This window comes from Melozone crissalis, unplaced genomic scaffold (assembly GCF_028551555.1).
Source record: "Melozone crissalis strain CALT ecotype California unplaced genomic scaffold, PUWL_Pcris_2 ptg000018l_1, whole genome shotgun sequence".
In the NCBI taxonomy this organism is placed as follows: Eukaryota; Metazoa; Chordata; class Aves; order Passeriformes; family Passerellidae; genus Melozone; species Melozone crissalis.
Genome location: NW_026535796.1, coordinates 6,739,894 through 6,752,188, shown reverse-complemented (window position 1 = coordinate 6,752,188; position 12,295 = coordinate 6,739,894). Strand labels below are relative to the sequence as shown.

The 12,295-nt window shown below is 35.4% G+C and overlaps 1 protein-coding gene across 1 annotated transcript in view; it reads right to left on the bottom strand.

Moving 5' to 3' along the window:
• Positions 1–210: 210 nt before the first annotated feature.
• Positions 211–12,295, bottom strand: part of PDE3B (phosphodiesterase 3B) — an 81,957-nt gene continuing 69,872 nt past the window's right edge. The window contains exons 6-16 of the mRNA XM_054275446.1: positions 11,944–12,154; positions 11,318–11,391; positions 10,714–10,817; positions 9,842–9,976; positions 8,245–8,356; positions 7,404–7,517; positions 5,634–5,833; positions 4,085–4,288; positions 3,688–3,849; positions 2,168–2,420; positions 211–1,831 (exon numbers count right to left, since the gene is read on the bottom strand). Of these exons, the coding sequence (XP_054131421.1) occupies positions 1,605–1,831; positions 2,168–2,420; positions 3,688–3,849; positions 4,085–4,288; positions 5,634–5,833; positions 7,404–7,517; positions 8,245–8,356; positions 9,842–9,976; positions 10,714–10,817; positions 11,318–11,391; positions 11,944–12,154 (1,796 nt within the window). The 3' untranslated portion in view covers positions 211–1,604. The remainder of the gene's footprint in view (positions 1,832–2,167; positions 2,421–3,687; positions 3,850–4,084; positions 4,289–5,633; positions 5,834–7,403; positions 7,518–8,244; positions 8,357–9,841; positions 9,977–10,713; positions 10,818–11,317; positions 11,392–11,943; positions 12,155–12,295) is intronic.

The window sequence follows — 12,295 nt, the reverse complement described above, 5'->3', positions numbered from 1 at the left end:
ACATTTCAGTGGTCTTTTAAGTGCATCAACAAAAGGCTCATTAGTGAAAAGAGCAAAAAGAAAAAAAAGCCCAAACCTTTCAGTTATTTAAACTGGCCAATGACATAGCAGAAGGAAAATCTGTGTAAAATAGTGTAATACAGTTTGCACAAGGTTATCTTCTTTTTTTTTCCAAGTCAATTGATGCAAACACAAATATGCTGAGACACATTTAGAAATAGCACACGTGCATTTGGGTTTTATTCAGTTCAACTACACAGCATTTAAGGTTCAGTACTAAAAGGAACACTTTTAAAACCAGGCTTATCTCTGGCTTGCTTACCTGTAGCCTAATTTTCAACTTTTTTGTTTGTTTGTTTACAAATTAGACCTACAATGGTAGTGTTTCTAAAAATACATTGGGGTGGAATGTGTAAGTTTGTTATTTTAAAACTCAACAATCTAAAATGTGGTACAGTACAGTGATTTTTATCTTGTATCAGGCTTTACACAAAGTTTCCACCTTCTGGTTTCCATATATGTATTTCAGTATGTACATCAAACTTGAAGGCAATAAAAGCTGTGTCTGTGATGGAAAAAATGTGTGGGGCAAATTAAAACGGCCATTTTGCAACAGTAGTTTATGTCTTAAAAAAAAAATCTTTAATTCTCCTAAAGCTTTACATACAAAGAATAAATGAGATACGATCTTATTTCCTTAAAATTTAATATGGGAAATGGGTGCAAGATAAAAATCTATGATGTGGTTGACTTGTTTTTAAAGTGAACCTGAGTAAGGGCAGGAAATACAACATTATTTATGAGTAAAAGAATAAAATTCCTTCATAATTTAAGTAGCTGAACAGATTTTTAATGTTCTACCACAAAACAGCAAGGCAACAGATGAGAATGGCCTTGTATTCAATGAATTATCATGAACATCCACTGCAAACCTGAATATTTTCTGCAAAAATAAAACATCAGATTATGCACAATAATAAAAAGCATCAGAAATAGATGCACCTGGATTTTCTTTCCTATTTTTAAACCACAAATATCAGAATTCAGCACTTCTGTCACAGTCCTTGAACAGTTGCTCTGAGATGACTACATGAAGCACACTACTGCACTAAGTAGACACCCCACAACAGGCTTGCACTGCAGCAGTAACACGGTTTTCATGTAGGCACAGACTTTTTTCTCATTCATGTTCAAAAACAACATGAAATAAGCAACTCAAGACAACATTAGGATTCATCCCGCGGTTCCTTGTTAGCAAAAAGTTCTTGCCACTTTGGTAATCAAAGTTCAAATCACTGAATGTTTTTTTAAAAACTGCAGGTACCTCAAGGAAAAGAAGAGTTCCATATTCAGCAAGGCAGCATTATATCAGGATATTTTATACCAACTAAGGCATAAAGAACTTTGCATCAGGGTATACAATACTCAATCTCTGAATAAAGTTCCGTATTCTGTGTGTGGCGAAAGTGCATAGGAGTGGGATTCCACCAGAGCACAAAGAATCCTCTCACAGTATTAAGGCCTTTCGATTTTATGTGTGTGAGCTGAAGTCAGCACAGTGGAAAAAACAGGCTGTCATCACACTGGACACCACTGGAGCTCCCTTAGCATGCCTTCTCTTCCCCTAGCTGTCGTTCATCATCTTCATCAGCTTCCTCAATAACCTGAATGTCATCTGCTTGAGGTAAAGATGAGATTTCAGTCAGCAGTTTGGCTCCTTCTGTCTTGCTTTTCTCTTCCTCTTCGATCGCTTTCTTCCATATTTTGTGATTTTCACTGAGGTGGTGTATTAGCTGGCAAAATATTCGTCTACCTTTTTTTCTTTGAGCTTCTGTAAAATTACAAGCATATGGGATTGTTTGACATTCTGAGTAATTGTATTTTACACACACAAAACCAATGGCACATTGCAAGCAAGATGTAAATTTCAGCAAGGCACATGGATTATTCTGAATATTTAAACAGTGGCATGGCAAAGGACATCAAAAAGTTTCTGGTTTAAATTGCAAATCTCCTGGTAGCAGCAAATTTTTGTTAAAAGAGGAAAATTTATGAAGCAGCAGAATAGCAAATGCTACAAGATTTGTACAGCACAATTTCAACTGCCACTGCTACATCTGAAGCTACTGAAGGACAAATAAGCACCAACTGAAACACAGGAACTTACTTAAAATAAGATCATCTTCCATTTCTTCATCATCACTCTCTAACTGTGCACCATCATCATCTTCAGTGCTTTCTGCATCCTCCTCCTCCTCTTCATCAACCCACTGCCCTGGAAGCAACCCAGCTGCATTGTAGGAATTACAAAGGGGGCCAACTATGTGAGTGATGAAAGATTCCTGCAGCTTCGCCAGCTGGGGAGATGAACGATCCATGAAGGGGCTTATAGGTAATCCAAGACTTGCTTCCTCATCACCCTGAAAAAGAAATGAAAAAACTTAGCAGAATTTCTCACAAAATTAATCTTAAATTCTTTTTTTAAAAATTACTGTTAATGAACCGAGTAATCTCCAGCTTCCTCAGGAGGGGAAGCACATGGAAAGGCACTGATCTCTTCTCTCCAGTGAGCAGCGACAGGGCTCGAGGGAATGGCATCAAACTCTGTCAGGGGAGGTTTAGGCTGGGTATTAGGAAAGAGTTTCTCACCCTGAGGGTGTTTGGGCACTGAACAGCTCCCCAGGGCAGCGCTCACAGCACCAGCCTGACAGAGCTCAAGAAGCTTTTGGACAATGCTCTGAGGCACATGACGTGATTTTGGGATGTCCTGTGCAGGGATAGGAGTTAGGCTTTGATGAGCCCTGTAGTCCCTTCCAACTCAGGATATTCTGTGGTTCCATGAACCACCACATGGATTGTATCCTTTTACTGGGGAGAGTAATTGTACTGTAAGGACTAAGTGAATGAAACACGTTATGGCTCAGACTTGCACAATCCATAATCCTCCCTCCAGCTTTACTTGTGTTTGGATGGAGAACTAGTTGTATTGGAGCTGCTATTCCTCTGCCTTTACAGGATGGCTTCAGAGCAGGCAGACTCAACTTCAACTGCTGAGCTGATGAACAGACAAAGTGACAAAGTTATGAGCCATAGCAAGGCATGCTGGTAATGACATCCCCTGCAAGGCCACAGGAGAGTGAAATGAGCTGACATCCAGAGTAGCGTGGTTTGTTTTGTTGTTCTGTTGATTTTTTTCCCCCAGCATTTTATAAACTGGAGAAGAAAAACACCGAACAGTTGCTCATCAAAAAATTTGAGCTACAATTACTTATCTCAGCACTTCCATTGAGCTGAGAGCTTTAGAGTTGAACATACACTTTCAATCTTGTGGATATTTTTTCACCTAGAAACACATCTGTGAACTTAACTTCCAAAATGAGAGAATTTTTTTTTATTTATCAGCATCATCCTAAGGGAAGAATCTCTCCTTGTCAAAAATCCCCTAATATCTGAAAAATGGAGAATATTGTCTGGCAGCTTGTTTTCTAACACAATTATTAGAAACCAAAAGATCATGCTAGTAAGCTAGCTATATATAAATAAATTTCAGTATTCAGAATGAGAAGATGGGAATACCTTACCTGAAGATTTAAAACAAGGAATAAAGCTTAATTTAGTTAAACCACTGGTAAAACAAAGTATTATCTGCCCATCATTAAAAGGGAAAATTGCTCTTTTCATACCCACCTGCTCATAAAATTCGTTGACAATGCCTTCAGTCCATTTCAGGTGCAGGTCTCTGATTTTGGCTGGGCCATTGATGTCAGCCAGTTTGATGCATATCTGACAGGCCAGCAGGCGATCGTTCTCATTGCTCCACTCTATGCCATTGCTGTTCATGTCATTGACCTGGGGAAGGCACAGACATCCAGTTCAAACTATTCAGCCATGGGTTTATTAGGCAACCTGCAAACCATCTACAGCTGGTTTGTACAAAGGAAATACTCTATTTGCATTTTAATAGCTTAAATTTAAATAATATAAAATTTTAAATGCAATTAATTAAAACCAACAATAACTGAGAAGCAGTGATAAAATCTGTATTTCAAGACCAGATCAGTGCAGACACTAAAGTGGAACAGACCTTGGCATTAAATTCTGCAAGGAAATCAAAATGCTTCTTGAGGTCTGTGGCAAGGATTGCTTCAATCACTAAGAAACGAAAGCGCTTGAACTCCACATGATCGAGGTTTGATAAAAAGTTGTATTCTGGTCGTGATAAGAAAAGATTCCAGGCAGATGCAGCATGGTGATTTTCTAGGACTGATCTGTCATTGTAGAGAACAGCCTACAGGGAAGAAAAAAACCAAGCAAGGAATCATAAATTACACAGGGAAGTTTTAAAGTTATCATTAAATATTCTGGAGTTTCAGAGCTAGTCAGAAACAACATTAGGTAAAAATAAAAAAATTAAAATTATGTTTTGTCATCTAGTTTTGGGGTTAAAGTGACACAATAATTACAGATGAAGGAACCCACCCACCTCCAAAATTAACAATTACCAACATTCTTTTTTTCTTTAAAAGTCTTTAATGATGTGTTAGTGACAGCTACATTCAGACTTTAGGCACACATATAAAAACCACGTAAGACTTTGCACAGCGTATGTGTGCAGCAGTGTGTTTTATGTCACACAGTGATGTAAAAAAAAAAGAAAAAAATAAATCTATGTTTTTAATTCCTCTTATTTGTACTGGAAAATCAAAAATGACACAAACCACAACCCAACAAAAACAAAGAAATAAACAAAAAAGCACAACAAATAAAAAACCCCACTAGAAAAAGGACTACAAAACAAATAAGAACTGTCATAATGGAAAATGGTGCAAATTATCACTAGTTTTCAAAGGGCTATGTTTAATGCTAATGCACAAATTTTAACAGCAAACAAGCTAACTAAAATATAAAAATAGTAGCAGATTTTACTCACTGCTTCCATGTTTCTATAAACACCCTATAAAATAATTCAATATAGATTAAACAAAATCTGAAAATAACTTAATTTTGCCAGTGCTTTTTGCCATTTTTCAAGGAATGCTTGCATTTTTGAGACTTGGTGATGGATGTCTGTGTAGTTTGGTGTTGTCCCTCCTTGTATGCTGTTTTCAGCAGAAATACACAAGTGCCTACATCCTAAACTCCTTTGTAATAAGGAGTTGATGAAAACTAGTTGGAAAGTTCATTTTCAAAGCCTTTATCTCCTAACAAGCTGTATCAGTTTCTGATGTATTGTTATTGTTGATGTTTTTATTATTATTTAAGCTTCTTTTCTGTAACTTACTAAGAGATCCAAGCAGCCATCAGAGTTGATTAACAGACCTAGGGCCAGCTCTCTATGAAATAATCCTTTACTCTATCCTGCACTGGTTTATGTTGTTATTTTTAATTTTGTAAATTGAAAGTTGTTTCTGCAGGCATACACAACCAGTACATACAAAAGACATCACAATTTAACAGGAAAGAAAAATAAAAATATTACACAAGTATAGTACATGTTAATTTCCCCATTTCTTAAATCAGGCCTTAAATACTTCAACCCTAAACAACTTACTTTAGAGATATAGAATAGAAAAAAATTCTTTATATTGATTTCAGACAGAAAGAAGTGATTTTCTGTGTGAAGAGGTTCCTACCTGAGGTGCATTTGTGGCCACCAGAAAAGCATTTGTACGTCCAGGATGATCATAGTCATGCATGGCAGCTGCTACATACAAAGCCATCAATTCCAAAGCAGGAATGTTGGAAGCCAGGCAGCCATAACTGTCATCAGTAATAGGACAGCTTTTTGAAGAAGTGTAGATGACTTGAACTGGGGCAATACCACTGGCTTCATCTAAAAAAAAAATTCAAAGTACAAAACCAGAATACTTTTTAGAACAATATTTCATTCATATTTGTAATACATTATAAATATATATAAACAGCCAGACATTGTTGCAAGCACAGTATATTTATCCTTGCTGTCATGAAGCTGAATAATTGTCAGACTAATACTTTAAAAAAGAAAATTAATGATTATTTTTATAGTTTAACAATTTTGAAGAAAATTTAAGTGCCATTGAGTTGCAAATTTGTAGCACTAACAGAGCATTCTATTGCTTGTCTCCAACCTGAATTTGTCCAAGAAAAAATTAATCATAACCTCCTTAGTATTTTTATAATTTTCCCAATTCTTGAACTTGCAAACCTACAGGAAAACTTGGACAGGGGCAGTGGAGACTACTGCAAAAGGAATTAACTCCATTCACTTAGAAATACTTGCATGATAAGAAGTTTCACAGTTTTATTATCATCTTTCCCATGGACAAAGTCACTACTTTAAAAAAAAGGAAAAGAAATAGCACTTATTTTATCAATGCATAATATCAAAGGAACTCCTTTGCCTTAATAGAATAAGTAAGGATTAAAAGCCTGAAAATATTTATACTGGAAGAGTTTCCAAGCAATAAGATTATAATTTCTTATTTTAATTCTTCTTTGTTGTAGAGGAGAATAAAATTATTGTTATCACTTTTCTCCAGTTAAACCAGTCCCAACCCATTTAACACTTGGAGAAAGAAAAGGCAATAGGGTGCAATCAATATACTGGATAAAAAGAGAAAATCACAGCCCTTTAAAAGCCATAGAACTTGTGTCTTGTCTTTTTCTACTACACACTTTAAATAGAGTTCTTGATTTTATTTTATCTGAAATACAAACCATTTAGCATCAAAGTCTGTGTTTCCAATCTTTTTTTAAGTCCTTGACTTACAGGATACAATTAGGTAAAAATTACAAATCCTAAATTTAAAAGTTTGTTCTATGAAGCCACAGACAACACAAAAGCAAGCTTCACTGGAAGTACCTTCACACAACACTTGAATTTGGAGGTATTATTTCCTTTTCAGGGATGCTCTTATGCAGTTATTGTTGGGGTAGTCACTTCAGTGTTTGAAAATCTGCATGTGATACCTAACTGAAAATTCTAAAATAATTTTTATACTAAAGCCATTAAGGAGAACTCCAATTAAGTTAAATACTTTGGTATTTTTCCTTTGGTCTATTTAACTTTCCAATAAAATTAAGAAATATTAGCCTAATGTATTTCAAATGCTAAAAATACCCTGACTATGGCAGAATACAGAGGTTTCATTCAGCATAGAAAATTTATTAAGTGAACCAGTTTTCTTGGCTAACAAACTAACCATTACTCATCTACTAATTTTTCTAAAAGTCAATTCCATGATATTTCTGAGTGGTGTGTGCTTTGTGATTTTTTTCTACTGCATTATATTAAAGTACCAAAAAAAAAAGTGAGTCATAAGAATAATTCTATATTTTCTTCCAGAGTAATTTGGTTTATCTGCTGTAGTTTCATTTTAACATTCCTCAGCAAAACAAAAACAGCCTGTGTGAATACACACCTATTTCACTCTCCATGATGTGCTCACTACGGATTTGCTGGAATCCAGGAATGGGCCGTGTGGTCAGGTACCACACTGCATGGAGAACATCCGTGGCATGGATACGATTGTGATCTGAAAATCAGCAAGATACAATTAAAAAATTGTTACCTGGAATGGCATCACATGGAATAATAAAAACAACAAAAAAAGAGATGAACAAAATGTACTAGAAGTGAGATTTTGATTAAATCTAAAAGGAAAAATAGAATTTAAAATGTTAGTGGTAGATGTATGTGTCACTGAACATTTTTAAGAAGGCAGTTAGATACACAAACAGTGTCTATGTACACTTCATCCTACCTGGGTCTCAGGAGGGGATTAAATGGCCTTTTAAATCAATCATGGTGAGAAACAAGCGTGGCCTGCAATCTGGTACCTATAAGCACCCGAGCTGGGCAAACATCTCTGGAGTGGGGAAGTGTGGTTTTTTGTTTTGTTTTCCAATAAATTTGGCTGCCTTGCACAGCCAGGTGAATAACTACCATCAAAATTCTCTATTTTCTCCTTATTTTGTGAAGGACCTCACCCAAATTTCTGTTAAATCAGCAACTATTCCCCCATTGACTTCAGTGTGTTTGATTCCATCACTAATTCAAATTCTTTAAGATTATCTTCCAACTCCAAATTAACAAATTCACTTTTAGAGTCCACCCACTTTGTCCTGCAATCCTTTAGACCCATTCTAAGCTCTGTCAAATGCATCCACTAAACACACACTAAGCTGCCCAGAAATACAAATTCCCACACCAAAGGAGAGACACTGATAACAAAATTTCACATGTAACCAGGGAGAACTTACAGGGAATATCCCGGTAGCCATTTTCCAGCGCACAGAAGTAATTCATAAATTCTTGAGTGGGGATCTTGAAAATTTCAAACAAACCAGTGTCTTGAAACAAGGTATAAGTAACCTAAGCAAAGATTAAAAGTAATTTAAATCTGAAAGACTTGAATACCATTATATGTTCTGCTTTTTCAACTTTAAAAATATTCTTGTTTTTAAAATTGTACTTGCCAACAGACATTGAAATCACTGAAATTCCACTAAAGAATTATTGGAATGCTCTTGTCATAGAGATATATTTAATATATTTTTAGAACAAAAATGTGGATTTTTACGATCCTCTCAATAAAGAATAATAAAAGCTTTTATGTCACTACTGATAATTCTATGCACAACTCATTTGTAATAATATACACCAGAAGTTTTTTATAAGGCTAAATAAGCCATGCTTTATCGCATTAATGACCTAAAAAGAAGAAATTTACATTCAGACTTATTATCCAGAACTTCAAATTATTTAATTAAAACAGCAAAGTCATTAATAATAACACAAGACAAAGAAAAACAAACAACACCAGTCCTCCAAGTTGTTTTGAGACTTTGGCAAAGTGATGCTATTCCTTCTATTTATTATGATTTCTCTTGAGTGTTTTTAATAAAACTAGCTGGTAAATGAAGAAGTATTTCAAAAAGGTACTCAGAACTTCTATATATGTATATAGACCATATATTATTATTTACATGTAGAACTTAGTGTACTTCAATGCCTAATCCCCCCATCACCCACAGCTGCAAATATTTAAAAAAAATTTAAAACAAGTCACTGCTACTCATTTTTATAACCTTTTTTCCTAGACACAGGAGAGGAACAAGAAGTTCTAAAGCGTGGGAGGTGCTCAGAGGAACAGTAGCTGCAAAATTAGGGGACATCACTCCAGGGTGGAAAACGAAGGTACTGGAAATAAAACTGTTTAGTGGTCAGATCAGAAGCTCCATGATTGCTAAATCCACTCTAAAGAAAGAGGCAGAAGCTTCCAGATGACCTTGATGAATGGGACAAGCTGGGGAAGAGCAAACAGGATCCTATTCTTGCACCTGCCAGCAGGACTGGCTTCAGCAAACATGGAAATGCATGGAAATAAATCAGAAAGAGATAAAAGGGGTACTACATGCAGAAAGCAGAATGGAAAAAAACTCCACGGTTTGCAGGATCAAGAGGCAAAAGGCTGCCTAAAAGACCACTTCTCTTCCCCAACAGGTGGGGCAGAATATTGTATGGAAATAAAGAAAAAAGCAACAGTTGCCAAACAGAGTAGTAATTCTGAAAGCAGGAGATAATTCTGCACAGGAAATTATGGCAAAACCTCATCAGTGTGAGTCTATTTACATTGAGAACGAAATTCAGAAAAACTGGAGCACGTTCTCTATAGATAAACCATTTTTTTGGTTTACAATGACATGGAGTACACGAGAAGTCATATTTCTGCTTTTGAAGATAGTCACATAAATGCAATTTCAAGTATTCACATGAATGTTGACTGCAAAATTTCTTCATGGTTTAAATAAAGGACAGCTTTACCTACCCTCCCTCATAAAATAAAGGACAACAAACCTGGCTGAGGATCCTTCCAGACTGATCTCCCATTTCTTTTACAAGGTCAAAAACTTGGAAATTCCAATTGCTCATCTTCTCCATCAGTGAATCATGGTCTAATAACATTGTTTCTAATGTAGAACTCTGTTCCACCTGTATGAGATTAAGATACTTTATCATCTCTAAAATAACAATGAAAATTAATTTATCAGTTGTGCTGGCAAAAAAAGCCTAGAAAATGATAAATCATTAGTGAATTTATTGAATGGAGCTGCAACTATGGCTATGAGAAAATCATAAATCAATATCACAAATAGCACACTTAAAGGCTTGAGTTTTCCTGATTTGAGCAGCAGATTCTGGGGCTGTCTGAGATAGTGCTAAATTTTCCTTTTTATTTTTTTTTAGACAAGATGGGTTAATAAAAAAAGCAAAAATATGCATAGGCTAAAACCAAAGATTTACTGAGCTTTAAGAATAGGTTAATTGGACAAGTTTTAAAAACACCAGAAGTATAAACCCAAAATGTTAATAGCACTTTATTGGACATTCATTTCTGTGTCTCACTGCCACAGCTGCATCTCTCATGAAGTTCCAAAAGAAAATATTAGCCAGTGTTTGAGCATACCCTCTCAACATTAAATCTACACAAATCAATATTGATCAACAAAATCAATACAACCACAAGCTTTCCTGTCATTTGCTAGTGACATTTATGCAAGACAAACAATTGTTAAACGAAAATTTGAATTCCAACCATGCACCGTAACCCTTTAGAAATTACTATTTCAGCAACATAAAGGCCTCTTCACAGCAAGTTAGAAATTATAAAGAAATAGCGAATTGAGAAAAGTTATTGCAGGGGGGTTTTTTGGCAATTACATGCTTACAAGCAGTGTATTTTGTGTTTGATCGATCATTTCCTTCTTTTCATCTTTCCTCTTCTCTATATGGTGGAAAGATTCTTTGGAGACATTAGCACTTCCAATTTCACCTTAAAGAAAACACACAGAGAAATACTATATCAGTAACTGATTTGTAAATTACTACTGTCTAATAATTTTTTAACTGATCATTTGTCACAGAAATATAAGTAATAGCTTGTTTCTAAACTATTTTATTTAAGAAATATGCAAAAAAAAGTCATTGAGGATAAAATTTATTAGACAAAACCTATTTGAAAATTAAGAAAAGCTATACGCTTAGCTTTTATTAAAAAAAAAGTGATTAGCTTAGTTAGTAAAGCACTTGTTTGATACATGGAGTACAGAATTATAAAGGTATAAGTGGAAGCCTGTTTTAAAATTCTTTCTAGGAAGCAGGCAATATTTCATCTTATTTTGATTATTCTAAAACACAAAACAAAGTAAAATGCATATATTGGTTAAAATATAAGAAAAAATTATGCAGAAATAGTAAATTTTAATTTAACTGGCTTGGGTGAAGAAAAAAGCACAAAGTTATATTAAGTATTTGTCTATTTTGAAATCTCACCTGATTTTCTCTCTCTGTATTCTGCAAAGTCTGGTTCTGGTATTGGAACAGGCTTGAGTATCTGACGTCCACAGCTTACAGAATACATGAAAAATATTTACAACATTCAATAACTTTCTTCTTTTGCTACTGCTGTCTTCTACTGAAAAATATCTGCAGATTACTTTTTTTAAAAAGGCTTGTAAAGGTTTCTTCAACAACTGACCAGAGTATTTTCTCCTAAATTTGGCACACATAGATTTAGTCTGTCCTTAGATAATAACCAACCATCACCTCCCCCAGACTTAGACCCCTGAATTATTAAAGTAGAGCTTATAACTAAGAAAGTATTCAGAAACACAGAATCCAATTCCCAAGTAAGAAACCCTCCTTTTCTGAAATTCCACAGAATATTGTTCCTCTACAATAACAACTACTGAAAAGGATGGGCCATGTCAAAGCAGCAACATACACTCAGCATTCTTTATTCTCCTCTGGATAACACAGTTACAGATTATTATGAAATTTATGAACATTTTCTATCCTAGTAGAGGCACAGGTCTTGATTTTTTGTTTTTGTTTTTATTTTAATTGCATTCTTTTCAACCCACATGAAGCGACCGAAATGATAACAGAGTTTACAGTACCTGCTACACATATAACCTACAGGTGTTTTAACTGGCTGCTGCAAATCTGGAGAGCTAGGTGTGTGTCCTGGAGGCTTGTGTATATTAATGCTTGGTTTGGTGAGGAAATCAGCAGTGTCAGGGAACTCCACAGGTGACCAGTTGCTGAAAGCCCCGCTGGAGACAGATCCATGGCTTGGTGAGCCCACGGGACTCAGGCCAGGAGAAGCACCTTCCAAAACAAACATGACACGGGGTCCGGATGACAATAAAGTCATTGCTGTTTACAGAGAGAGGATTTCAACAACGAGGGACATGCTGAAGTTATTTTAGTGCTTTGTTTCCATGAAAAGACCTGTGATGTGCCATCCTG